This window comes from Temnothorax longispinosus, chromosome 5 (assembly GCF_030848805.1).
Source record: "Temnothorax longispinosus isolate EJ_2023e chromosome 5, Tlon_JGU_v1, whole genome shotgun sequence".
Taxonomy (NCBI): domain Eukaryota; kingdom Metazoa; phylum Arthropoda; class Insecta; order Hymenoptera; family Formicidae; genus Temnothorax; species Temnothorax longispinosus.
This window is the reverse complement of record NC_092362.1, coordinates 17,011,414-17,039,387: the sequence shown is the minus strand read 5'-3', so window position 1 is coordinate 17,039,387 and position 27,974 is coordinate 17,011,414. Positions and strand designations below refer to the sequence as shown.

At 41.9% G+C, this 27,974-nt stretch overlaps 6 protein-coding genes across 8 annotated transcripts; 4 read left to right on the top strand and 2 right to left on the bottom strand.

Annotated features, from left to right (window-relative positions):
* The first annotated feature begins 178 nt into the window (after window positions 1–178).
* On the top strand, window positions 179–4,361 carry LOC139812738 (armadillo repeat-containing protein 8). The gene is made up of 8 exons (XM_071777807.1): window positions 179–406; window positions 549–622; window positions 801–1,251; window positions 1,342–1,836; window positions 1,980–2,271; window positions 2,829–3,352; window positions 3,673–3,839; window positions 3,937–4,361. The coding sequence occupies exons 1-8, from the start codon at window positions 380–382 to the stop codon at window positions 3,971–3,973; spliced, it is 2,067 nt and encodes a 688-aa protein (XP_071633908.1). The 5' UTR covers window positions 179–379; the 3' UTR covers window positions 3,974–4,361.
* Window positions 4,362–4,498: 137 nt separating this feature from the next.
* Ica69 (islet cell autoantigen 1-like protein) lies at window positions 4,499–7,997 on the bottom strand. 3 transcript variants are annotated; one of them, XM_071777811.1, is made up of 6 exons: window positions 7,690–7,997; window positions 6,643–6,908; window positions 6,170–6,512; window positions 5,683–5,958; window positions 4,992–5,616; window positions 4,499–4,910 (listed from the first exon to the last, which is right to left on the bottom strand). In XM_071777811.1, the coding sequence occupies exons 1-6, from the start codon at window positions 7,698–7,700 to the stop codon at window positions 4,791–4,793; spliced, it is 1,641 nt and encodes a 546-aa protein (XP_071633912.1). In that variant the 5' UTR covers window positions 7,701–7,997; the 3' UTR covers window positions 4,499–4,790. The 3 variants fall into 3 exon arrangements, with proteins under 3 accessions (XP_071633912.1, XP_071633911.1, XP_071633913.1); XM_071777810.1 differs by having other exon boundaries at window positions 7,686–7,996; XM_071777812.1 differs by lacking the exon at window positions 6,643–6,908 and having other exon boundaries at window positions 7,690–7,996.
* Window positions 7,998–9,403: 1,406 nt separating this feature from the next.
* LOC139812739 (heat shock 70 kDa protein cognate 4) lies at window positions 9,404–13,765 on the top strand. Its single transcript, XM_071777808.1, has 4 exons — window positions 9,404–9,563; window positions 10,133–10,365; window positions 11,680–12,924; window positions 13,040–13,765. Exons 2-4 carry the CDS (start codon window positions 10,161–10,163, stop codon window positions 13,519–13,521), a joined length of 1,932 nt encoding a protein of 643 aa, XP_071633909.1. The 5' UTR covers window positions 9,404–9,563; window positions 10,133–10,160; the 3' UTR covers window positions 13,522–13,765.
* Window positions 13,695–17,313, bottom strand: LOC139812747 (uncharacterized). Its single transcript, XM_071777825.1, has 4 exons — window positions 17,177–17,313; window positions 14,701–15,594; window positions 14,025–14,563; window positions 13,695–13,910 (listed from the first exon to the last, which is right to left on the bottom strand). Exons 2-4 carry the CDS (start codon window positions 15,386–15,388, stop codon window positions 13,839–13,841), a joined length of 1,299 nt encoding a protein of 432 aa, XP_071633926.1. The 5' UTR covers window positions 15,389–15,594; window positions 17,177–17,313; the 3' UTR covers window positions 13,695–13,838.
* Window positions 16,609–21,717, top strand: LOC139812737 (heat shock 70 kDa protein cognate 4-like). Its single transcript, XM_071777806.1, has 3 exons — window positions 16,609–17,415; window positions 18,716–20,224; window positions 20,340–21,717. The coding sequence occupies exons 1-3, from the start codon at window positions 17,211–17,213 to the stop codon at window positions 20,846–20,848; spliced, it is 2,223 nt and encodes a 740-aa protein (XP_071633907.1). The 5' UTR covers window positions 16,609–17,210; the 3' UTR covers window positions 20,849–21,717.
* A 230-nt stretch (window positions 21,718–21,947) lies between these two features.
* On the top strand, window positions 21,948–27,939 carry LOC139812742 (heat shock 70 kDa protein cognate 4-like). The gene is made up of 3 exons (XM_071777813.1): window positions 21,948–22,698; window positions 23,878–25,149; window positions 25,268–27,939. Exons 1-3 carry the CDS (start codon window positions 22,494–22,496, stop codon window positions 25,429–25,431), a joined length of 1,641 nt encoding a protein of 546 aa, XP_071633914.1. The 5' UTR covers window positions 21,948–22,493; the 3' UTR covers window positions 25,432–27,939.
* The last annotated feature ends 35 nt before the right edge of the window (window positions 27,940–27,974 follow it).

Below are 27,974 nucleotides of genomic sequence, written 5' to 3'. Positions count from 1 at the left end.
AAATTTGTTTCGTAAATTAGTTGGAAATAACCCGCAGACTGGATTCTTAATTATAAATTACCATTCAAGATCTACACTCGTTTTATTCGAAAGAAAGAATTAATATGCGGAAAGGGAATTAGGGGGGCGGGAAGGACTTGCTCCGAGCTCCGATATCACGTATCACGTCGTGATGTTGGCGCCATTGGCAGCGAGTCGAGCTTATTTTTCAGAACGCGAGCGAGAACGCAGCGCACGACCGAATCGCGAACGTCTCGCGTTAGCACGCAAACTGTATCTGACGGTCGCTGACGGTTCCTCGTGGCAGTCGTCGCGCCAGGAAGCTCGACCGAGCGGAACGTTTTACGGGACATTTATGTGAGAACGCAGCCGAGCGAGGATGGTGTCGGTGATGCAGCCGTACATGGTGAGTTCGACGTTCGATCGGATTCGTGAGCGACCCCCGGTAAAACGGCCCGTTTTTTTGACAACGGATCCCCCGCGGGAGCCCCACCGTTGCTCCCTGTAACGCGACGCTACATCGCGATCCTCTCGCGATCTTCTTGCAGGACATCGAGAGTTCCAGGAGTTACATCGACGAGCTATATTCCCCGGACGCGCAGAAATGCCTGGAAGCGATTATGTGAGTTCGATAAAAAAAAAAAGAAATCGCCCTTAACCTTAAGGATTAACGCTCCTCTACGGTATGATTGAAAATTTTCAACGTTTTTATTTTCTCTATTTATACGTTTACTATTTATATTTCTGTGACTGATAAAGGAGAACTATATTAATTGTTTCACGAATCTGGTCTCTCTCAGATGCCTCAAGAACTCAGTGATCGGCAGCAACAGGCAAAAGGGTTCGGTCATAGCTCAGGGTGTGGTGCCGCGGCTCTTGCAACTGCTCGGAGACACGTCCGGTACCATCGGCGATCGTATACGATTAGAATCGGCTGTAACGTTGGGTTCCCTAGCCAAGGGCACGGATCAACACGTACTGGCGCTTATAGACTTAGGTGTAGTACCATTGCTTCTTCAAGTCTTGCTCTCCTCGCCGACCCCCGAGATCGTCGCGGACGGCAAGATGAAAGTGCTGGATCTGCTGCACGAGGCCTGCTTGCGGTGCCTGCGCACGGTGTTCCAGCATGCGGCAGCTCCAGTTCACTCGATTTATCAGGATCCTGCGTTAGTACCACGGTTGTTGTCCCTGGCGAGTCGATCGGTCACCTGTCAAGTCTGTGTCGCGACAATCTTAACTACAGCATGTAAGGTAAAGAGAGGTCTGAAACTCTTATGGAGTATTTAAGTGAGGTATATACAAGTGTCGTAAGAAGGAACTAATCCACAAATTGCTTGTCAGACGACGGAGGAGCAGAACGCTCTGTCCAAAGGTGGAGCCGTAGAAACGTTGGCGATGCAACTGGATTCTCCCCTATCCGATGTTCAACTACCCGCTCTAGCCTGCTTAGCGAACATGTGTTACCAGAATCACATGGTGTCGGCTATGGTCGCTTCAGCCAGTACGAGTAATACTGTTCACGGTAGATTGGTGCCAGTCGCCCTAGGCCAATTAATGGGACGCGAGAAAAGTTCGTTGATACAGCTCGAAGCGGCGAGGTGCATTGCGTATATGCACAGGGCCGGTGCATTGCCGTCCACTGATCCACGAGTGGTGTATCGCGCGTTACCCTGCCTTGTACGCTTGTGCCATCGAGACCGACCGCCGCGCGAGAGAGTCGCCGCGGCCGAGACACTAGCGTATCTGACCGAGGTCGACACAGATCTACAGCGTTTAGCTTCCATTAGCAATCATTTGATACCGACACTGGCGGAGCTATTGAGACCGCATCCGCAAGTAAGCAGAAATTACATTTAAATACATTGAGAATTTACCTACTGAATTTGTAGAATTGATGAAGAGAAAGATAATCAGAGTCATTAGATTGTATTGTACAATGGTGCTTAAGTAAAAATCGTGTGTAATATTGTCTTGCTCAGGTCCAGGATGCAACATTAACGCAAGATATGCGACAAGCTGCGTTCAGAGCGTTCGCATCTCTCGGAGCGAATGACGAAGATATTCGAAAGCGTATTATCGAAACGGAAAGTCTTATGGAACAAGTTGTTTCTGGTCTTCAGGATCCTGGTGGATCACGTGTTCGTTTAGCCGCGGTTAGATGTTTGCACTCCCTCTCGAGGAGCGTGCAACAGCTTCGCACTACGTTTCAGGATCATGCAGTATGGAGGCCGCTTATGCAGTTGTTACACGGAGCGGACAAAGGGTTGGAGGGTAAAATATGATAATACATTTACGATATAAGCATTACAGAGTTACGCTATAATAAACACTGAGGAACATGTATGTTGCATGCATATATATTGCATGTAAGATACAAGATACGTATATTTAGCCTCAAATTTCGAATTAACGTCTTAAATCAAAAAGAAAGAAAAAAAAAAGATGCAATATCAAAAAGAGGGTTATTGATGTACAATGTGAGTTATTCTTTCTTTATTCTATTTAAGACAAGAATAAACTGTAGCTGAATTAAAAATACACGCATCAAGAAAAGTTCGCAACCTTTTACATTTCCGTTTGCCATATTAGCATTTCGCGAGAAAGATATTTAGATATAACAATGAAACGTGAATTTAAACAGGGCGACTGTTTTTTCATGCGTGTAGACAGAAATACATCCCTATTCTTTTCTCTCTGCATTGTAAGATTATTTTTCAAAAAGATGAGCAAGAATAAAGAGATCAGTGCTTGTAATTAGCTGTTATTATTAGTATTCAATCGCCGACTATATATGAGTTACTATTAACATTGTCATTATTGTACTATAGGTAGAGGCGAAGGTGAAGGTGATTTATTAACTGTTGCCTCGAGTACTTTATGTAATTTACTGTTGGAGTTTAGTCCGAGCAAAGAGCCAATTCTCGAGTCCGGCGGAGTAGAGTTATTGTGTTCTCTCACTAAACGGCCCGAATCGGCACTCCGACTGAACGGCATTTGGGCCCTAATGAACGTGGCCTTTCAAGCGGAGCAACGTGTAAAGTCGCAAATACTCTCGTGCTTGGGGACAGATCAGATATTTCGTCTCTTGGCCGATCCTGAGTTAGGCGTCCTGATGAAAACGCTGGGCCTGTTGCGAAATTTGCTTTCCACTAAAGCTCACATAGATCGTATAATGGGCGAGCACGCCACGCATGTTATGCAAGCGGTCATTCTAGTACTGGAAGATCCTGAACACCCGGCGGACGTCAAAGAGCAAGCACTTTGCATTTTAGCAAATGTGGCCGACGGCGACCGAGCTAGAGATCACATCATGGCTAATGACGATGTGCTTAAGAAACTCATGGATTATATGGTTCGTACAGTGTATAGTTATTACGAGTACTTCATTAATTGCATATTTCTAGACAATTAACTCTGTTAATAGATAGGATAATAAAAGAGTTTTAGATTCGGTGAAAAAAACAAGTCGCGTTGCTCGTACTTATGGAGCAGCTGTTTTATCAACGACACCAAAAAAATTACAGCTTTTACCATAAGCTCCAAGTGTGTGCTTAAATCGATCAAGTATTTTGTATTTTTTTCGCGAATCCTATCTATTAATTTAATAGTTATATCTTTTGAATGGCCATCGTTTGTACGACTCAACGTTTTACGTGTCTACATTTCATTTAGATGCACAGCAACGTGAAACTGCAAGTCGCTGCTATTTTTTGTGTATGCAACCTAGTCTGGAGAGAGGAACCCGGCGCCGCGCAGCGGCAAGCGCGTCTGCGGGAATTAGGAATTCATCGTATTTTGCAACAATTACGTCACACGAAAGACACTCAGCTATTTGAGAAGTACGAAAGATGAACCATTACGTGCTAAATTATTGTCGTACGTCGTATCGCAAAACTTTTTGTACAACGGAGATCTCATTCGTCGTTTCCGTTTCAGAGTCAAGACTGCCCTATCGCAATTCTACGAACCTTGAACTTGGGACGTTTCGCCGATGAAGATTAGGTTATGATTTCAAGTGTCTTTTTTATATTTGAAATAAATTACGAGTTTAGCTGTTAATACTGTGATCACCTCGGTTGACAATGTATAATCGAAAGTTACAAACAAGACGAACAAACTGATATTTCTGAGCCTATGCCTGTAATCTGTCTCTGTAGTATTTATTTAACTTAATAGAGGAAAGTAACGCGGATTACACGTGATTCGTTTGCTTACGTCAAAGGAAGTGTTTGATATATATTATGTACAACATTGATTTACAAGCAGAGGCTTCAGATGTGGATTGTCATATGCAATAAACAAAATTTAAAGGGATAAGTAAAATCATGAAAAGAAATTGAAATAAATAGAAAGTAAATACACTCTTATGCGGTATACTTCCATACCTTTAAATATATCCGTCAGAAATACAAAGAATTCCATATTAAATTTATATATTGAAGATCTCTTGTAATGTGTATATATATATATATATTTGAAAGAAAATATAACTAGCGCATGATGGTTAATAAACGTTACATTTTATATCTTTGGTATCTGTCTTTAGCTTATATGAAAAATTATGTAATAATTCAAACGGTTTTGATTCTTATGGCAATTCTTATGACGATAAAAATAAATGTGGAATGTTAAAAGTTTACATACTGATAATTACTGATACAAACGTATGAAGTGAAAATATGAATTATGCGCTCACCGCATCACTTATCGATAACGAACGATAACTTGATCAGTTTTTCTTATCGTTAGTAAAATATCAAGTGAGAGGGCATATACCATTGCATTATGAATTAAGCAGAAGCATTACTATCACCGGAAAGATTCTCCATTGGATTGTTAGCCAATGGATCCAATTCTGCGAATAAATCCAACCACGAGTTACCTTTCTGCTTTCCAGTCTTATTCTTTTTCTATGAAAAGAATATTGCGATATATTAATTGTACGAGATTCGCATTATTACTATTGAATGCAACAGTTGGCGAATACTTACTTTATCGTCTGTGTTACTAGTGGTGCTCTTCTGTCCCATACCTAATGCTGCGTCCCCTAGACTCTGCTTCAAAATGCTTGGCGGTAGAAAAGTGTCGTGTGATATGCCTTCCCAATCATTGCTCATGCATTGTTGTTGCTTGTCGTTCAGGATTTCATCGAAAAGCGCCGCGCTCTCGGAGGTTAATAAATTTAACGATTGCTGTTGTCGAGTCTCCGATGACAAGGGCGACAAATCAGCCAAATTAAAATCGAGATTGCACTCCCCGAATATATCCATTACCGATTTCTGCCCCTCGGAGCTTCTATTGAATACCGTATGATTATTTTTTTCAGTTTTATTAACCGATTGTTCGGTACTATTGGACGTGTCTTTCTCCAGGATAAGATTTCCAAAGAACTCCTCGAGACTTTTATCATTCTCCGTATCTTTGGTACTATGCACGATTCCGTTTCTCGAAGAATCTGCGGTCGTCTCCAAATGTATCAATGTATCCTTCGGCTCATTTTCTATGTCCAAAAGCTTCTCATCTTTCTTATTTTTCTCCGATGTGCTTCCCGAATTTGCGGTAGCCTCTTGAGCTTCCTCAACGTCGTCGTGATAATCCATGTCAAAAAATTGTAATCTGTAAAAATAGATATGACGAAAATGTAAACACACAGAGGGTTTATTCTCATTTTGTGCAACTCACTTATCCTTGTCCTCTAAATCGTCGTCACCGCCAGTTTCCTGCGCCAATTTACTGGAGGTTTCAGCCAGTTCTCGCACAACCGTGAAGTCATAACGTTGATAGCCTTTGAAGCTGTTGGCTATTGTGGAATACGCTTGTGCAGATTTCTTCGTGAAATTCAGGAGTGTGGTTTGGTATAAAACTAAGGCATGACTGAACATGTTACACCTTGCTGCCGCTAATAAATCAACCTTCTGGAGACAGTCGAGGGCCAGATTGTCAAAAACTATTTTGCCCCTAAAGCACAACAAATATATACATACATAGGATATAAATCCCTTGCAATATTTTATAAACATGTAATTAGAACAAATTTATAAGAACGAAAACGGAAGTGTACTATCTGATCAAGCATAATATGATAATTTGAATAAAAAGATACTGATCAAAATTGTGAGATTGTACATTGTACTTTGCATTAAGTGAATGTCCAAAATATAGAACCTACTGCTTAACACGTGCTTGAACTTTTTTATATTTTTCCAGTTGTTTAGACGTATCTGGATCCAAATCATGGGAAATATTTTTCATCCACGACAGAGCAGCTCGGTATTCCGTACGGGCTTTTTCCATCGCTTGTACATTTTGTAACGTATCGTCAATAGCTCTTTGCCTAAATGTTTCCACCTCCTGATACAATCGGCCCAAGGGTGCTCTCAATGCGAGCCTCTGTTGACCGGAGTAAGACAGGGATTTGCCAACTGCCGACATCATTTTGCCGGCGCGAGTTTTGTCCTGCTTCCCGGCATCTTTCAAGAAACGTCCCATTCCATTTTCCTCCTGGGCTAAATCTAAACAAGTTAAATTATCCCATTATCGCAATATCCTGATAGTCAAATTCATCTCGGGGAAACAAATACTACGACAAATATATGGTAATTGATGCAATGATTTTATATTAAAAATTATGTTAGAACGCACTGCATAATCTTTCTTGATATTTATCAATAACCCTTTGTAAGTAGGAACAGGAATCTTGGATACTGCGGAACAATTCTAGCTTCGCGTCCAGCTCAGCGTCCGACGCGACTATACACTCGTCCTCCTTCTTCCCCAATTTCTGGGACAAGGCCTGCTTTCTCACCCAGAATTGGTATTGCATCTTTATGATGGCAGAATCGTCATGCATAGACTTTTGAACCCAGCAATCAAAGGCATTCCCTGATACGCCCGGTGCATCTCTGTTACTGCATGCATGGTACAAACAAGTTTTATAAGTTTCTCGTTAAATGCAAACGGTGATTAGTATAAGTGTTACGTGCAAAGGACCTCAACAAGCGAAAAACAGCATACTTTCCCACTGTTAATAAAAAATAAGCCGTACAATTGTTAAAACAATAGATGCCTGGTTTTATTGATGTTAGATCATTAGTTATTCGTCAAATCCTATTGATAACGCAGATACGTGTGTTTCCTTTTTCCGATTAACAGGATGGAGAAAGAGGAAAGTTTACAAACTCCATAAACAATTCATCGGTCATACAGGAAGAGGAAAAAAGAAGCTAGACGAGTCTTCTTCGACGCGATAGGAAGACGGATCTAGGAAACTTATGGGCTAGTTGTATAACCAACTTTGTGTGTGAGATAATAACATATCTATTAATGTAAATATATGTATTTCCTTTTCTGACCAACAGGATGAGAAAAGGAAAGGTTGCGAGCTCTGCAGATAATGTATCAGTCATACTGGAAGGGGAAAAAAAAGGGGAGTAGACTGTCCCTCTTTAACGCAACGGGAAGACAGACCTAGGAAGCTTACGAAGAACTTGGATAATCAATTTTGCGCGATATTCTATTAATAAACACGAAGAGATGCAAACTACCATATTGATTCAGTATAGTTAACCGATGGATCTTGGAGCGAGAATTACGGTCGCCGTGTCGCCACGTTGGCGAAGCCAAACGTTTCGAATTACGACGACGGCGGGACTCGGGCGAGACTGAGGAAAGAACGGAGGAGATACTTACTAAGCATTCATAACGGAAGACCCGCTGGTACGCCACGGTGAGCGCGGTTATGGCGTTGATGTTTACAAGCGCGGAGCGTAGGGCTCGAGGGCCTCGAGGCCGCTGTGCTTGCGTACACCACCGTTGCTAGACCGCGAATATATCACATAATGCACACAGTATGCACACGCGTGTCGTTCCACGCGCGATCGCATTCGTGCAGCAACGCGTCGACGATCGGGACGACGAGGAGTCGGAGGTCGGAGCGCGGTTCTCCTACATTACACTTGACAGCTTGGACGGGAAGGCCACGGAGGCTAGCCTCTACTCTCTAGAGTCTCTAGCCCTAGCCAGTCTAGCCTCGTTGCGTCAGGCGAGCGATCGCCGACCGACCGACCAATGGACTGACGCGACCGGCCGGACTCTTACTTCTAGGGACTCTAGCTATTATCTCATGTCTCGCGACCAATCAGACGCGCGATACGTAACATATGCGATGCCGCGTACATATTATTACAATACATACACTTATCTTGGCCATTGTCTCTAATTTGAGCTTCTTTTCTGTGTCAAGCAATAGGAAATTAATTCTATCCATGTTATTGAAATATTATCTCGGTATTTGACAAATTATAATTTTTTGCTGACTGAGTTAATTAGTCGTCCTTAAAGACCGATGACGTTTTCTAATTATCCAATTTAAGGAAAGTTTTAGTAATCTTTGAATTTTTTATCGACAATGTTGAAAGTGTCGAGTTTGCGGTTATTTTATTTAGATGGTGCTGCTAAAGATTTCTATTTTGTAAAGCGTTATCTTTGCGACGGCTATTTTTATCGTACACTTTATACACTCAATAAAGCTAAAATTAGAATCGCTTGGAATATTTTACGATAATCTTTAAATAAATTGTATAGCATTTTGCAATCCTTGCCACTTTTCGGCCGAGTTAAATCTATCAAACGCGTCGGTCAATAACATAAAAAATTGTTGAAAATAAAGTATGCATTTAAAAAAATTCAATACACCTCATCCTTATTCGTCTTCTTCGATGCAAAATCTATTTAATTGCATTTAAAGCGTGATGGTGTCATTTATGACAATTTATTATAGAGGCATTTAAAATTCTTACGGTAGTGTCAAAGAAAAGTTCAGTGAGCTAATAATAATAATTCTAATAAAATTCGTCTTTTTTGTACACATTTAGTTCTGCTTTTCATCGGTAAATCGAGAAGAAAACTGCCGAGATCGAAGATTTGGAGAAACGAGGCGGACATTCTGTAAGAACGACGAAAACTTCGACAAATATCTCGCGTTCTCTCGAATGCCCGAGATCCTTCTGCGCAAACGCGCGTTTGCTCGGGTTCGGAACGGCTGCGCACTTTCTAGAAAGTACGCGAACAATCGCGAACGATCGGTACATTCGATCAAGCGTACATCAAATAGATTTCGCAAAAAACGAAGCCTTCGCTTCATCGAGGCGCCACGGCGAAACGCAATTCGCACGGTGCTAATTATAGTCATGAATCTTCTAGCGCATGCGAGCAACGCGAGAACGCGATCATCGTCTACCTACGATAGGAAACTTTCTTCTCTCTGTCCTTCTTCCTCCCGCGCGGCGCACGCGCGCGTCTCTCCTTCTCGCTCCCACGTCCGGCCGCGTCCGCCAATGGAAGCGTCTCGAGCACGGGTCTCGAAGATTCGCGCCCCGATTGGTCATCCGCCGAAGATTCTCGAAGCGGGCGATTCGGTATATTAAAGCGCGGCGCGCGGCTGCGTCATCAGTTTCGCAACGAACACGAGAGAGTGCAAGTGCGATAAGAAGCAGTGTATTCAAAGTATTCGACTAGCGAATCAAATCTTCATTCTTCGAACGTGTTAAAGAGACTGTTGCAAGGTGAGTGCTCGAATGAGGTTATTTGAGCTGTTTATTTAATTGTGCGTCGAAAATTAATCGCGTCGGTGCCGAGATTTTCATCGAAATTACAGAGATAAAATGCAAGTTTTCTTTTTTTCGATATTATTTCTGTCTCTTTTAATTCAAGACATAAATTCGTCGTCAAGTGCAAATAATCTTGGAGAAAAAAGAAGATTGTCTCTGGACGATATTTCCGAATGATCAATCCAGACTTCAACGAGCGCGAGCGTTTACAAATTTAGATCGGAAAGTTTTAAGTTCGCTTTACTTGTGACGTTTTTTTTGTCGTGACAGAATCGCGCGTTTCGAGATACGCAGATACGCTCTTCGCAAAAGGGCGCTTCCGACGATCAATATCAGTGAAATTCGAGAAGCGTATAACGGCGATATACGTTTTATATTTCGTAGGCGTAATAGGCGTTATTTCGAGCGCGGAGGCTTGCTCGAGTTCGAGCAACGTCAAGTTGTTTTCTTCTATTTTTATTTTTTTTTTAATCGTGACGCACATCGTATCGCGTTTGTCATCAGCTGTCGGTTTTTCATTTCAGTGATTACACATAAGAGAGAAGACTGACAATGTCGAAAGCACCGGCAGTTGGAATTGACCTGGGCACCACGTACTCGTGCGTGGGTGTCTTCCAGCACGGGAAGGTCGAGATCATCGCCAACGACCAGGGCAACCGGACCACGCCGAGCTATGTGGCCTTCACCGACACCGAGAGGCTGATCGGCGACGCGGCCAAGAATCAGGTCGCCATGAACCCCAGCAACACCATCTTCGGTAAGTCGAGCTTTTGTTTGTCACGTTTCGTAGATATCCTACTCCTTTTGCGTCGCAGTCGCATTGGAAGGTCCCGCCCCATGAGACACCGGATATTTTGCGTCGTATCCCTTTATTGATCTTTAACTCGCCAACGTGTTGCTTCGATATTCAACTGGTGAAATATATCCAATGTTATTAAACGGATATCCCTTACACTGATTGCAAGGAACGAGATGTATCGATTGAATTTCTTCATAGATCCTTCAAGAAATAAATATGAAATTTTTTTATGTTTAAATTTTTAAAAAGCCGATGCTGAAATACACGAGAATGCACGGATGATTAATAGCGAGATATAACTTGCTAGTGTAATTTGGCGAGATACGCAATAACATTTTGTTAATATTTTGCGCTTTTCGAGGTAAATTTACGACGTTGCAAGCCTCGTATTGATTTTTTTTTTTAAGACGAATTGTACGTTGTTTTTAAATTGTTGGACTTCGAGATCGATCGAACGTGGAACTTTCCGTGCTCGGAAGTCGAATTATCTCAATCGCGTTTTACTGCGTTTTACTTGCGGTGACCTTGCCCGATACCACACGGTGCATGCCTCTCTGTACATAATTTCCTCCTTCCCCGCTCCCGGCGCTCCCACCCATCCTTTACATTGTAGCCGAGCGTTTTGACGTTTATACATCGCAGTTTTATGTAATCCTAATTTATGTGCCAGCTACGGTGTCACACAAATTTACGTTGAATCGTAAATCAAAGAGTGACTCACGCGATATATTCGTTCAAAGTCACATGCTTATTTAACTCTTCAGAATATATGAAATAAATATATATACGAATATCAATGCACAATAAAGATAATAATTCAGATAATATATTTAAAAATATATAATAAAAATAAAAATACGTATATTTTTTATTATGTTTTAAAAATTTATATTATACGTATAACGTAAATTTTATAATGTGGTTTATATATATGATACGATTTTTTATTGTGTTCTGTATATGTGATAATTATTTTACGAATTTTTTCGATCTATTTTCACGATTATAATATAATTCGCGGTAAGTAGATTATTTCATAATTCTTTTTCTCACACAAAATTATCTTTGTACGAATTATATCAAAGTATTGGCAAGTGTTGAACATTTCTGTTTACCGGCTCGGCGATAATTCAACATTCCGCAACCATCACCACCGTAATCCGACACAATCCACAGGATCCTCCTCTTCTCCATCTCATCGCACCATATACTTTAAGAGATGATTATTGAAGAAATAGACAACTTACGAATCTTTATCATTTTTCTATAAAGATGCGAAGCGTTTGATTGGTCGTCGTTTCGATGATGCGACGGTGCAGAGCGACATGAAGCACTGGCCGTTCACGGTGGTCAGCGATGGCGGCAAACCAAAGATCAAGGTATCCTACAAGGGTGAGATGAAGACCTTCTTCCCCGAGGAGGTGTCCTCTATGGTTCTGACAAAGATGAAGGAGACCGCGGAGGCGTACCTGGGCAAGACAATAACAAACGCCGTCATTACCGTGCCAGCTTATTTCAATGACTCTCAGAGGCAGGCGACAAAGGACGCCGGCGCTATCGCTGGCCTGAACGTCCTCAGGATAATAAACGAGCCCACGGCCGCCGCGATAGCCTACGGTCTCGATAAGAAGGCTGCGGGCGAGAAGAACGTCCTGATCTTCGATTTGGGCGGTGGTACCTTCGACGTGTCGATTCTGACGATCGAGGACGGCATCTTTGAGGTGAAATCCACCGCCGGCGACACGCATCTTGGCGGCGAAGACTTCGACAATCGAATGGTGACCCACTTCGTGCAGGAATTCAAGAGGAAGTACAAGAAGGACCTGAGCCCCAACAAGAGGGCCCTGAGACGCTTGAGGACCGCCTGCGAGAGGGCAAAGAGAACGTTGAGCTCGTCAACACAGGCGAGCATTGAGATCGATTCCTTGTTCGAGGGTATCGACTTCTATACGTCCATTACTAGGGCTAGGTTCGAAGAACTCTGCGCAGATATGTTCAGAAGCACCCTCGAACCTGTAGAGAAGGCGCTCAGGGACGCGAAGATGGACAAGGCTCAAGTTCACAGCATTGTTCTAGTCGGTGGCTCTACTAGGATACCAAAGATTCAGAAGCTACTTCAAGATTTCTTCAACGGCAAGGAACTGAACAAATCTATCAATCCGGACGAGGCCGTTGCCTATGGGGCGGCGGTTCAGGCGGCAATTCTGCATGGGGACAAGTCTGAGGAGGTCCAAGATCTACTTTTGCTGGACGTGACTCCGTTGTCGTTGGGTATCGAGACCGCCGGTGGCGTCATGACTGCCTTGATCAAGAGGAACACAACAATACCAACGAAACAGACCCAGACGTTCACCACGTACTCCGACAATCAACCGGGAGTGCTTATCCAGGTCTACGAAGGAGAGAGAGCGATGACGAAGGATAACAACATTCTCGGCAAATTCGAGCTGACGGGTATACCTCCGGCGCCTAGGGGCGTACCGCAAATCGAAGTCACCTTCGATATCGACGCTAATGGTAAGTTGTGATGCTCCAAACATTAATATTTTATATGTTAAATAATCGAAGATATTGTCCGATTATTTGTCATTTAAGTAACGTTTTCTCTAATCCAATGTATTTTGTCTTGCAGGCATATTAAATGTCTCTGCGATCGAAAAATCTACTGGCAAAGAAAATAAGATCACGATTACCAACGACAAGGGTCGTTTGTCGAAGGAGGACATAGAAAGGATGGTGAACGAAGCCGAGAAGTACCGATCGGAGGATGAACAGCAGCGTGAAAGGATTTCCGCTAAGAACGCTCTTGAGTCGTATTGCTTTAACATGAAGAGTACGATGGAGGACGACAAAATTAAGGATAAGATCGACGCGTCTGACAAGGATAAAGTCATGTCCAAATGTAACGAGGTCATCTCCTGGTTGGACGCCAATCAATTAGCGGAGAAAGAAGAATTCGTTGATAAGCAGAAGGAATTGGAGGCCATTTGCAGTCCTATCGTCACGAAATTGTATCAAAGTGGCGGAGCGCCTGGTGGTTTCCCTGGTGCTGGCGGAGCGGGACCCAACCCTGGTGCCGGTGGTGCCGGACCAACCATCGAGGAAGTCGATTAAATTAAATGGCGAACTTCTATTTTTTTTTCTCATATTTTCTCATGTAGCTTGACACCATTGCGTTTCATTTCGTTTTGTTTCATTCAACAACCTATCGTTAACTTAAGTTCAAGCTCTTTTTAGTTTATCTTTATAAAAAAGTTTTTTATTTTTGGAAGATTTTACGAGCTGTGTTAATGTAATTGTACCGTATTGTATTATATAGTGGTAAGTTTGGTATAATAAATATTTATTAAAATTTAATATTTAATTTAAAAAAAATTATCGTATGTCGTCTTTCATCTTCCTTGCCGCAATAACTTTTCACTTAGCGTTGCTCATTGAATTGCATTTTCCGGTCGATAAAATTGTACGAGGATTATCAGATAAGTGGTGATCACCCCGACAAACTGAAAAATAAATTTATTTAATTGCTCCGATAGCTATTGTTGTATTTACATGGAAATTCGAAAACAACTAATTCTATATACGTAAATTTTAATGAAATTAAATTGTGTACTCACACCACTGAGCAGAGCATTATTCATTTCAAAGAAATCACAGGCCGTGAACGCAATTCGATGCTGTTGCAGTTGAATCGAAAAATCATTGACCTCGTTTCTGACACGGTCTCGGTCCAGGTTTTTGCGCAAGAGATTTTCCATGACGACGTGGTTCAGGTTGTAATTGCTGCTCCGATTAGAATTTTGCTCGCCGTCCGGGCCATCCAACAGCGGTGGCACTTCTAGACCTGATTGATTCCTCGCACCGTTTAGTTTACCAAGATTCGCAGGCTTGCAGTTCAGCACAGTTGCATATATAATTATCCCGGTTCTATTGAATTCTTGTCGCGCGAGCGTGCAAATACAGCACATTAGACCAAACTGCGCGGCATACAGAATCCAAAGGATATTATTTATCAGCATGAACGCGTAGTTCTTCTCGACGACGCCCATGTAGATTCTGAATAGTGTAGCCACGACCATGGTGAAGCAGTTCGCCGAGCAGAGGAGGAGATGAAAGCCGTAAATGTCGTTTACCATGATGACCAGATCACAAATACCTGCACAACAAAATTCAAATAATTCGACAACGGTCTCGTTATTGATATAATCATCGCAATTTCTTCATAGATTGTATTAAATTACACCAAATATATATGTACACGAACGCGTCGAATTACAATTCATAAAAACTTACCGGTATGCAATTCTCTGATGCGCCGAATTTTGAGCGCGATCCACGGTGCGCCGAAGCGGTCGTCCAACTGACCGATCAATTCATTTATCGTTTGGAATCTGTGATACAGCACATAGACGACAACGTCGAAGACGAAGCTGTTGATCAACGACTGGGCTATCGTGTAATAGAGCAGCAAGTCGGACGCGAAGATGTCTTCGGGACGTATGAAATAGTAATACAAAGCGTGCACGATCAGGGACAAAGGTCCACAAGCGAACGTCGCGAGAATCGCTAGCGCTTGCACGTTTTTTATGGGCCGGTCGCTCATGGGGGTTTCCCTCCTGATCTTCTGATCCAGCTCTTTCACTCGGTCCATCAGCTCCGGCCACTTGTCGTATTGTCTGATCCCGTGATAAACGTAATAATACGCCGACACGTAGCACATCACTTTATTCATGTAGTACATGATCTTGAATATGTCGCTCTTGAAGACGCTACCGAAGGTGAAGAAATCTATCGCGCCGTACGCCACGATAACGGAACACACGGCGAAGTGAACGATACGTAGGATTATTGTGACGGCCTTCGGACACTTTCGCGGACGAGGGACGCCAACGCCGAGGAGCCAGGAGGTGTACGATATTGGACGTAAGCTGTGCTCTATCGAGGGTGAATTGCTTTCCACTTGCACATGGATCTCCTCCATTTTCACCTCACAGCGTCTTGCTAATCGACACGATGCGTCTTGCGAGCGAGTATGGATGCAAATTATTACATTGAAGTTCCTCGCGATACAAGATATTTTGGAGAAAGAACAGTGAAGGTTTTTTGGGAACACGGCGAGGCACTCTGACAAGCATCGTATGTTCTCCTTGGTGTTTCACGTAGAATAAAGGACGATATATATTACTTCTGCAACATTAACGAAGTTTAGATTGCGTGTCATTAGCTGCCCCTCATACCTAACGCGGTTTTAGTAAATTAAATGGATCTTCTCGGGCGAAGAGAGAGAGGAACAGTGTGTATTAATAATGCACGAAGTTTTGTATGATGGAAATCTCTAGTGTTGACTTGTCGAGCTTCTTTCAATCTTCTTCAGCAATTTGTTTTAAGCTAAGGAGAAATAATCACACGTCTACCATGTGTGTGCTTATATCGAAAAAAACGAGCTTTATTTGGCCCAACGACTATATTACAATCTTATGATACAGTAAACATTTAAAACCGGGATAAAACGATAACGTTGTACATCGATTTTTATAAATCAGGCGGCAAGTCGAGCATTGAGTATCATCAGAGAAATGCGGGCTGTGTTACACGATATAAGTTCATATCTTCTCTTCGTCCCTTATTGCCTTAATGATAATAGATCAATCGACTGCAACCGAGCTTAATAACCAGGTGCGATCGTTGTCGAACACAATACGTATAAAATAATCTTATTTCTGTGTTACGTGTACGTGAATTTTGCGTGTATAAGTACGTATGTATGCCTATGCAGCGTTTAGGAATATCTTTCAATGCTTTTTGTCCATCTCCTTTTTTTCTCATTTATTTATTTACTCGAGAAAGGCAGCGTAAATTATCCGAACACGAGAATGTTGATATATGTTTTGCTATAATAATAGATTTACGCCTCTTTCTGATTACGCGTCCCCGATTTTCCGTAAATCTTTATTACGAATGTGTGACGGCGTGTACATGTGATATATAATTACAATAATATTTTTGGGGTGTATTTCTACCTATATATAGACCATATTCTTAATAAGAATGAATAATGTATACAATTCTTTTGCACATTTAACAAGTAACACTACTCAAGTGTGTCACACGCCGATTTTTTTGAAAGTGTGTACACAAATGTAGAACTTCGAAAAATATTTGTGTCGTATTTTTTTATTTTTGCTCATAAAGCGTTTTAAAAATATATAATAGGGACTAGGGACCACCCTCGAAATATTAAACTTCTCAACCCTATATGTACGTTATCCCGAATGGTTTTTGCACGAAAATACTATCTCTAGGAGTTTTCAGGGTTTTCTGGTCTGTACTTTTACAAAAAATTGACGTGCATGGCCTAAACTGCCTAAAGGATTGTTATACATAGAATTGAGAAGGTTAATATTTCGAGGGTTTCTACTCTTAAAACGCTTTATAAGCAGAAATAAAAAAACACGACACAAATATTTTTCAAAGTCCTACATGTGTGCATAGTTTCAAAAAAATCGGCGTACGACATTTGGGCAGTGTTACTTGTAGGTACAACCCGGGGCCTTTTAACCGTTGTTACGTCGATGGATCCCCCAAAAACATGGCGGCGAATCGGAAACCAATAGATCAAAGGTGCCAACAGAGAGTGTCCTCCATACTGGTTATACTGTGGAACGAGATTCCCACTGTCCCTATCTACTATCTAGCGAAACCATTGCCAAAGGAACGGGCTTGGAAAGATTAGCGGGGAAAGAAGACCCTGTTCAGTGATTGTACATACATAATATAAGAGAGAAGACTGACAATTAGTGACAATGTCGGAAGCACCGGCAGTTGGAATTGACCTGGGCACTACGTACTCGTGCGTGGGTGTCTTCCAGCACGGGAAGGTCGAGATCATCGCCAACGACCAGGGCAACCGGACCACGCCGAGCTATGTGGCCTTCACCGACACCGAGAGGCTGATCGGTGACGCGGCCAAGAATCAGGTCACTATGAACCCCAGCAACACCATCTTCGGTAAGTCGAGCTTTTGTTGTCACGTTTCGAGATACCGGCGATGCCGCTTGGCGCTTTTGCGCCGTATTGAAAGGTCCCGCCCCGATAAGACGCCGGATCTTTATTGATCAATTCGCCAACGTGTTGCTTCAATATTCAACTGGTGAAATATATCCAATGTTAAACAGATATCCCTTACACTGATTGCAGGAACGAGATGTATCGATTTAATTTCTTCGTAGATCCTTCAAGAAATGTGAAATTTTTTATGTTCAAATTTTTAAAAAGTCGATGCTGAAATACACGAGAATATTCGGATGATTAATAGCGAGATATAACTTGCTAGTATAATTTGGCGAGATACGCAATAATATCGTTAATATTTTGCGCTTTTCGAGGTAAATCTACGACGTTGCAAACCTCGTATTGATTTTTTTTTTTTTTTAACCGAATTGTACGTTGTTTTTAAATTATTGGACTTCGAGATCGATCGAACGTGGAACTTTCCGTGCTCGGAAGTCGAATTATCTCAATCACGTTTTGCTGCGTTTTACTTGCGCGGCGGTGACCTTGCCCGATACCACGGTGCATGCTTCTCTGTACATAATTTTCTCCTTCCCCGCTCCCGGCGATCCCACCCATCCTTTACATTGTAGCCGAGCGTTTTGACGTTTATACATCGCAGTTTTATGTAATCCTAATTCATGTGCCAGCTACGGTGTCACACAAATTTACGTTGAATCGTAAATCAAAGAGTAATTCACGCGATATATTCGTTCAAAGTCATATGCTTATTTAACTCTTCAGAATATATGAAATAAATATATATATCTACGAGTATATCAATGCACAATAAAGATAATAATTCAGATAACATAATTAAAAATATATAATAAAAATAAAAATACGTATATTTTTTATTATGTTTTAAAAATTTATATTATACGTATAACGTAAATTTTATAATGTGGTCTACATATATGATACGATTTTCTATTGTGTTCTGTATATGTGATAATTATTTCACGAATTTTTTCGATCTATTTTCACGATTATAATATAATTCGCGGTAAGTAGATTATTCCATAATTCTTTTTCTCACACAAAATTATCTTTGTACGAATTATATCAAAGTATTGGCAAGTGTTGAACATTTCTGTTTACCGGCTCGGCGATAATTCAACATTCCGCAACCATCACCTCCGTAATCCGACACAATCCACAGGATCCTCCTCTTCTCCATCTCATCGCACCATATACTTTAAGAGATGATTATTGAAGAAATAGACAACTTACGAATCTTTATCATTTTTCTATAAAGATGCGAAGCGTTTGATTGGTCGTCGTTTCGATGATGCGACGGTGCAGAGCGACATGAAGCACTGGCCGTTCACGGTGGTCAGCGATGGCGGCAAACCAAAGATCAAGGTATCCTACAAGGGCGAGATGAAGACCTTCTTCCCCGAGGAGGTGTCCTCCATGGTTCTGACAAAGATGAAGGAGACCGCGGAGGCGTACCTGGGCAAGACAATAACAAACGCCGTCATTACCGTGCCAGCTTATTTCAATGACTCTCAGAGGCGGGCGACAATGGACGCCGGCACTATCGCTGGCCTGTGCGTCCTCATGATAATAAACGAGCCTACGGCCGCTGCGATAGCCTACGGTCTCGATAAGAAGGGTGTGGGCGAGCAGAACGTCCTGATCTTCGACTTGGGCGGTGGTACCTTTGACGTGTCGATTCTGACGATCGAGGACGGCATCTTCAAGGTTAAATCCACCTCCGGCGACACGCATCTCGGCGGCGAAGACTTCGACAATCAAATGGTGACCCACTTCGTGCAGGAATTCAAGAGGAAGTACAAGAAGGACCTGAGACCCAACAAAAGGGCTCTGAGACGCTTGAGGATCGCCTGCGAGAGGGCAAAGAGAACGTTGAGCTCGTCAACGCAGGCGAGCATTGAGATCGACTTGTTGTTCGAGGGTATCGACTTCTACACTTCCATTACTAGGGCTAGGTTCGAAGAACTCTGCGCAGATATGTTCAGAAGCACCCTTGAGCCTGTAGAGAAGGCGCTCAGGGACGCGAAGATGGACAAAGCTCAAGTTCACAGCATTGTTCTAGTCGGTGGTTCTACTAGGATACCAAAGATTCAGAAGTTACTTCAAGATTTCTTCAACGGCAAGGAACTGAACAAGTCTATCAATCCGGACGAGGCTGTTGCCTATGGCGCGGCAGTTCAGGCGGCAATTCTGCATGGAGACAAGTCCGAGGAGGTCCAAGATCTGTTTTTGCTGGACGTGACTCCGTTGTCGTTGGGTATCAAGACCGCCGGTGGCGTCATGACTGCCTTGATCAAGAGGAATACAACAATACCAACGAAACAGACCCAGACGTTCAAGACCGCGGAAGCCCCGCAGCAGCAAGGAAGATCCGTGGGAGGCCAAGGCATGGGACCGAGCTCGGATCCCCGGGACGAGAACGCCGATCGATTCAATTTTCTTCCCGGTTTTTTACTTTGGACACATGATGCAGGTCTATTGTCTGCAGCCGCTACAGACTATTCTATAGGCTCTTTACTTTCGAGACCTGCTGCCGGTGGCGTCATGACTGCTGTGATCAAGAGGAACACAACAATACCAACGAAACAGACCCAGACGTTCACCACGGACTCCGACAATCAACCGGGAGTGTTTTTCGAGGTTTACGAAGGAGAGAGAGCGATGACGAATGATAACAACATTCTCGGCAAATTCGAGCTGACGGGTATACCTCCGGCGCCTGGGGGCGTACTGCAAATCGAAGTCACCTTCGATATCGACGCTAATGGTAAGTTGTGATGCTCCAAACATTAATATTTTATATGTTAAATAATCGAAGATATTGTCCGATTATTTGTTATTTAAGTAACGTTTTCTCTAATCCAATGTATTTTGTCTTGCAGGCATATTAAATGTCTCTGCGATCGAAAAATCTACGGGCAAAGAAAATAAGATCACGATTACCAACGATAAGGGTCGTTTGTCGAAGGAGGACACTGAAAGGATGGTGAACGAAGCCGAGAAGTACCGATCGGAGGATGAACAGCAGCGTGAAAGGATTTCCGCTAAGAACGCTCTTGAGTCGTATTGCTTTAACATGAGGAGTATGATGGAGGACGACAAAATTAAGGATAGGTTCGACGCGTATGACAAGTACGAAGTCATGTCCAAACGTAACGAGGTCATCGACTGGTTGGACGCCAATCCATTAGCGGAGAAAGAAGAATTCGTTGATAAGCAGAAGGAATTGGAGGTCATTTACGCCTGGTTGTTTCTCTGGTGCTGGCGGAACGGGACCCAACCCTGGTGCCGGTGGTGCCGGACCAACTATCGAAGATTGTGTAATAAATATTTATTAAAATTTGCGACGCCGACGACGATGTCCTCACGGTCTCGCCTTTCTTCACTATAGATCTCTTTAGATATTCGCGATACTTCTCTCCGAGGCTAGATCGCTGTATGTCAACGCGTTCTCTCCGGGGTGTGCGTCGTAGCCATCCTTCTCGTAGGGAAAGATCCGCTCGTCAATGTAATTCGGACGATATTGGTATATTAATAATGCACGAAGTTTTGTATGATGGAAATCTCTAGTGTTGATTTGTTTTAAGCTAAGGAGAAATAATCACACGTCTACCATGTGTGTGCTTATATCGAAAAAAAACGAGCTTTATTTGGCCCAACGACTATATTGCAATCTTATGATACAGTAAACATTTAAAACCGGGATAAAACGATAACGTTGTACATCGGTTTTTATAAATCAGGCGGCAAGTCGAGCATTGAGTATCATCAGAGAAATGCGGGCTGTGTTACACGATATAAGTTCATATCTTCTCTTCGTCCCTTATTGCCTTAATGATAATAGATCAATCGACTGCAACCGAGCTTAATAACCAGGTGCGATCGTTGTCGAACACAATACGTATAAAATAATCTTATTTCTGTGTCACGTGTACGTGAATTTTGCGTGTAAGTACGTATGTATGCCTATGCAGCGTTTAGGAATATCTTTCAATGTTTTTTGTCCATCTCCTTTTTTTTCTCATTTATATTTACTCGGGAAAGGCAGCGTAATTATCCGAACACGAGAATGTTGATACATGTTTTGCTATAATAATAGATTTGCGCCTCTTTTTCTGATTACGCGTCCCCGATTTTCCGTAAATCTTTATTACGAATGTGTGACGGCGTGTACATGTGATATATAATTATAATAATATTTTTTGTGTATTTCTACCTATATATAAACCATATTCTTAATAAAAATGATAATGTATACAATTCTTTTGCACATTTAACAAGTAACACTACTCAAGTGTGTCACACGCCGATTTTTTTGAAAGTGTGTACACAAATATAGAACTTTGAAAAATATTTGTGTCGTATTTTTTTATTTTTGCTCATAAAGCGTTTTAAGAGTATAATATAGGGACCACCCTCGAAATATTAACCTTCTCAACCCTATGTACGTTATCCCGAATGGTTTTTGCACGAAAATACTATCTCTAGGAGTTTTCATGATTTTCTGGTCTGTATTTTTACAAAAAATTGACGTGCATGGCCTAAAGGATTGTTATACATAGAATTGAGAAGGTTAATATTTCGAGGGTAGTTCCTACTCTTAAAACGCTTTATAAGCAGAAATAAAAAAACACGACACAAATATTTTTCAACGTTCTACATGTGTGCATAGTTTCAAAAAAATCGGCGTGCAACATTTGGGCAGTGTTACTTGTAGGTACAACCCGGGCCCTTTTAACCGTTGTTACGTCGATGGGTCCCCTAAAAACATAGCGGCGAATCGGAAACCAATAAATCAAAGGTGCCGACAGAGTGTCTATTGTCCCCCATACCCCCATACTGGTTATACTGTGGACATGCTGAGCGCAGCGTGCGCTCGCCGCTCACGGCTCAGTAGTCAGTGCGCTGTCGTGCTAATACGCTTGCACTCTTGCACACGCTTTGGTTAGCGGGGTATCGCGTTTGTCACCTGTCGGTTTTTCATTTCAGTGATTGTATGTACATAATATAAGAGAGAAGACTGACAATTAGTGACAATGTCGGAAGCACCGGCAATTGGCATTGACCTGGGCACCACGTACTCGTGCGTGGGTGTCTTCCAGCACGGGAAGGTCGAGATCATCGCCAACGACTGGGGCAACCGGACCACGCCGAGCTATGTGGCATTCACCGACACCGAGAGGCTGATCGGCGACGCGGCGAAGAATCAGGTTGCCATGAACCCCAGCAACACCATCTTCGGTAAGTCGAGCTTTTGTTGTCACGTTTCGAGATACCGGCGTTACCACTTGGCACTTTCGCGCCGCAATCACGTTGGAAGGTCCCGCCTCGATAAGACGCCGGATCTTTTACGCCGTCTTTATTGATCTTAATTCGCCAACGTGTTGCTTCAATAATATTCAACTGGTGAAATATATCCAATATTAAACATATATCCCTTACACTGATTGCAAGGAGCGAGATGTATTCATTGAATTTCTTCGTAGATCCTTCAAGAAATAAATATGAAATTTTTTATGTTTATAAATTTCTAAAAAACCGGTGCTAAAATACACGAGAATGCACGGATGATTGATAGCGAGATATAACTTGCAGGTTTAATTTGAGATGCAGGATACATATATACAATTATTATAATTTTGAAACGATGCTGAAATATACGAGAATATTCGGATGATTAAATAGCGAGATATAACTTTCTAGTATAATTTGGCGAGATACGCAATAATATCGTTAATATTTTGCGCTTTTCGTGGTAAATTTACGACGTTGCAAGCCTCGTATTGATTTGTTTTTTTAAGACGAAGAATTGTACATTGTTTTTAAATTATTCGACTTCGAGATCGATCGAACGTGAAACTTTCCGTGCTCGGAACTCGGAAGTCGAATTATCTCAATCGCGTTTTACTGCAGTTTTACTTGCGGTGATTTTGCCCGATACCAGCACGGTGCTGACGGTGCATGCCTCTCTGTATGTGTGTGTGTGCAGCATTCGTTCGTACACAATTTCCTTTTTCCCCGCTCCCTGCGCTCCCGCCCATATCCTTAACATGCTAGCCGAGCGTTTTGACATTTTATATATCGATACGATTTTGTATTGTGTTCAGCATATGTGATAATTATTTTACGATTTTTTTTTGGATCTATTTTCACGGTTACAATTCGCGGTAAGTAGACTATTCTATGATTTTTCTCCTTACACAAAATTACCTTTGTACGAATTATATTGAAGTATTGGCAAGTGTTAAACATTTCTGTTTTCCGGCTCGGCGATAATTCAACATTCCGCAACCATCACCTCAGTAATCCGACACAATCCACAGGATCCTCCTCTTCTCCATCTCATAGCACCATATGCTTTAAGAGATGATTTATTGAAGAAATAGACAACTTACGAATCTTTATCATTTTTTTATAAAGATGCGAAGCGTCTGATCGGTCGTCGTTTCAACGATGCGACGGTGCAGAGCGACATGAAGCACTGGCCGTTCACGGTGGTCAGCGATGGTGGCAAACCAAAGATCGAGATATCGTACAAGGGCGAGATGAAGACCTTCTTCCCCGAGGAGGTGTCCTCCATGGTTCTGACAAAGATGAAGGAGACCGCGGAGGCGTACCTGGGCAAAACAATAACAAACGCCGTCATTACCGTGCCAGCTTATTTCAATGACTCTCAGAGGCAGGCGACAAGGGACGCCAGCGCTATCGCTGGCCTGAACATCCTCAGGATAGTAAACGAGCCTACGGCCGCCGCGATAGCCTACGATCTCGATAAGAAGGCTGCGGGCGAGAAGAACGTCCTGATCTTCGACTTGGGCGGTGGTACCTTCGACGTGTCGATTCTGACGATCGAAGATGGCATCTTCGAGGTGAAATCCACTGTCGGCGACACGCATCTCGGCGGCGAAGACTTCGACAATCGAATGGTGGACTACTTTGTGCAAAATTTCAAGAAGAAGTATAAGAAGGACGTGAGCCGCAACAAGAGGGCCCTGAGACGCTTGAGGATCGCCTGCGAGAGGGCAAAGAGAACGTTGAGCTCGTCAACGCAGGCGAGCATTGAGATCGACTCGTTGTTCGAGGGTATCGACTTCTACACGTCCATTACTAGGGCTAGGTTCGAAGAACTCTGCGCATATATGTTCAGAAGCACCCTCGAACCTGTAGAGAAGGCGCTCAGGGACGCGGAGATGGACAAGGCTCAAGTTCACAGCATTGTTCTAGTCGGTGGCTCTACTAGGATACCAAAGATTCAGAAGCTACTTCAAGATTTCTTCAACGGCAAGGAACTGAACAAGTCTATCAATCCGGACGAGGCCGTTGCCTATGGCGCGGCAGTTCAGGCGGCAATTCTGCACTCCCGGTTGATTGTTCGGGAATTGTATGGGGAGATTCACGAGGAGGTCCGAGATCTGCTTTGGCTGGACGTGACTCCGTTGTCGTTGGGTATCGAGACCGTCGGTGGCGTCATGACTGCCTTGATCAAGAGGAACACAACAATACCAACGAAACGGACCCGGACGTTCACCACGGACTTCGACAATCAACCGGGAGTGCTTATCGAGGTTTACGAAGGAGAGAGACCGATGACGAAGGATAACAACATTCTCGGCAAATTCAAGCTGACGGGTATACCTCCGGCGCTTAGGGGTGTACCGCAAATCGAAGTCACCTTCGATATCAACATTAATGGTAAGTTATGATGATCCAAACATTAGTATTTTACATGTTAAATAATCGAAGATATTGATATCCGATTATTCGTTATTTAAGTAAAGTTTTCTTTAATCCAATGTATTTTGTCTTGCAGGCATATTAAGTGTCTCTGCGATCGAAAAATCTACGGGCAAAAAAAATAAGATCACGATTACCAACGACATGAGTCGTTTGTCGAAAGAGGACATAGAAAGCGTAATATATAGGGAAGACCGCTCGTTGGCACTGGCTTGTTACACATCTTCGGCTAGAGGCTAGATCGCTGTATGCGAACGCGTTCTCTCCGGGGTGTGCGTCGTAGCCATCCTTCTCGTAGGGAAAGATCCGCTCGTCAATGTAATCCGGACGATATTGGTATATTAATAATGCACGAAGTTTTGTATGATGGAAATCTCTAGTGTTGATTTGTTTTAAGCTAAGGAGAAATAATCACACGTCTACCATGTGTGTGCTTATATCGAAAAAAAACGAGCTTTATTTGGCCCAACGACTATATTACAATCTTATGATACAGTAAACATTTAAAACCGGGATAAAACGATAACGTTGTACATCGATTTTTATAAATCAGGCGGCAAGTCGAGTATTGAGTATCATCAGAGAAATGCGGGCTGTGTTACGCGATATAAGTTCATATCTTCTCTTCGTCCCTTGCCTTAATGGTAATAGATCAATCGACTGCAACCGAGCCTAATAACCAGGTGCGATCGTTGTCGAACACAATACGTATAAGATAATCTTATTTCTGTGTCACGTGTACATGAATTTTGCGTGTAAGTACGTATGTATGCCTATGCAGCGTTTAAGAATATCTTTCAATGCTTTCTGTCCATCTCCTTTTTTTTCTCATTTATTTATTTACTCGGGAAAGGCAGCGTAAATTATCCGAACACGAGAATGTTGATACATGTTTTGCTATAATAATAGATTTACGCCTCTTTCTGATTACGCGTCTCCGATTTTCCGTAAATCTTTATTACGAATATGTGATGGCGCGTACATGTGATATATAACGTCTCTTAATGGTTTTATATTATTTCATATTTTATGCGAGTCTAGTAACCAGAGATTGTGTTTGAAATGCTCGTGATACGATGTCGAAATGCATTGATTGCTTATGCTAACTTACTTATTAATGTCTGCAAACGATTGCGTAATATGACTTAAACGTAATGGGAAGGACCTCGCAGTTTTGTCGAGTCGCCAAATAAATTTTTGGACATTGTGAGAAGTGTACAAACGAAGAAAGAGATGATAGTGATTCAACCGCAACAAATATACTACAATGTCTTGTAATATCTACATATAGATATTTTGCTGCACTTGTCTAAAGGTATAAAAGGTAATCGCACTGTGTATACATATTTGACGAATGAGTAAGTCGTCCTTTTTGGTCATGCCTAAAAACAAGTTAACGGAATGTTTGCGTTGGGAGGGAAAAAGAATCGTCGCCCGGTATTGCACGCCGCGGCCGTCCCAATTAGCAAAGCGAGGCAACTGGACTGTAATAGCAGCAATGCGGTATAATTCTCGTGGCTTTTACAATCGCATCATCCTTTTGTTAAGTCCGGGCAGGAGATTACGCCTTTGTATCGCTTTATGTAAGGATATAGAAGTATATTTAGCCTCGATCCACTCGAGATTGTCCCTCCAATAGCTTTCTTATCGCGTCCTGATTTTTCAATAAGAAGTTTAGTACGATACGATGATTTCCTCCGATTGAAATCGAACTGAATAGTACCTTAGGACCAGCTGTGATATGTAATCGCACTCCGACGAACAACTTCATTAGTTTCATGTAATTTGACTTAAAGAAACGATTGTATGACGATTATTTGTAATTATTGAACAGATATATTGTCATTAAAATGAGAGATTCGATCGAAACTTTTGTGTAATGCAATTTATCGTGATACACTTGAATAATTTTTATTGTTCTCTGAATGAAGTACGATTATTATATTCATATCATGAGAATTATAAAAAGAGAATTTTATGATGCATTCTTTAATAGTAATATTGTCAAGCGATTCAATGCTTTTATCATATTCTGATGTGTGATTATACAATGATGTATTTCGATAGGTAAATTATACCATTGTGAATATTATTTTAATCAAAATGACTGATTGAATTTTTGTTGCGAATTGATTGTTCTGACATAGTTGATCTAAAAACTTTTGCAGAGTTTCATAAAATCATACATTTGTACAATTAAAAATTTTTTGATACCAAAGAAATTCATTTATTTAACGAATATTTATGATTTCTCAGTTCGGTTATTTCACACAAAGCATTGAAACGCTTCTTACTTAGTTTATTTCGGAATATCTTGTCGCCAACTTTGAATTCTTGCACATTAAGCGTAAATTTTTTCACATAGATATAAGCGCTTCCAACAATTTTGTTTGTACCTATCAAGACATCCAAAAAGACCTGTTATTCTATCAATTGCGCTGATTGCGTTGTTTAATTGTGCTATTACACCTTAGTTTTTTTTTCCAGCTGCTTTCGGAAATTCTTATCTGTGCAAGTACCGCGAGTAAAAATATGTTATGTCGCCACCTTCTAATTCGTTAAGTACATTTGTGCCCAAGTACATTCATCCAGAAAGTGCCCTGTATCTTAATATTTAGTCCATATTATAAAGTCAGTTATGAAACATCGATTTCCAATGTTACATGCTATGCGGGAATTACATGCTATGAAAAAAAAATAAATTAAAAATTCCGTAATACATTAAATCAAATAAAATTGAGCTAAATATATTGACTTTATTATTTTAACCTCGTTTTTGTATG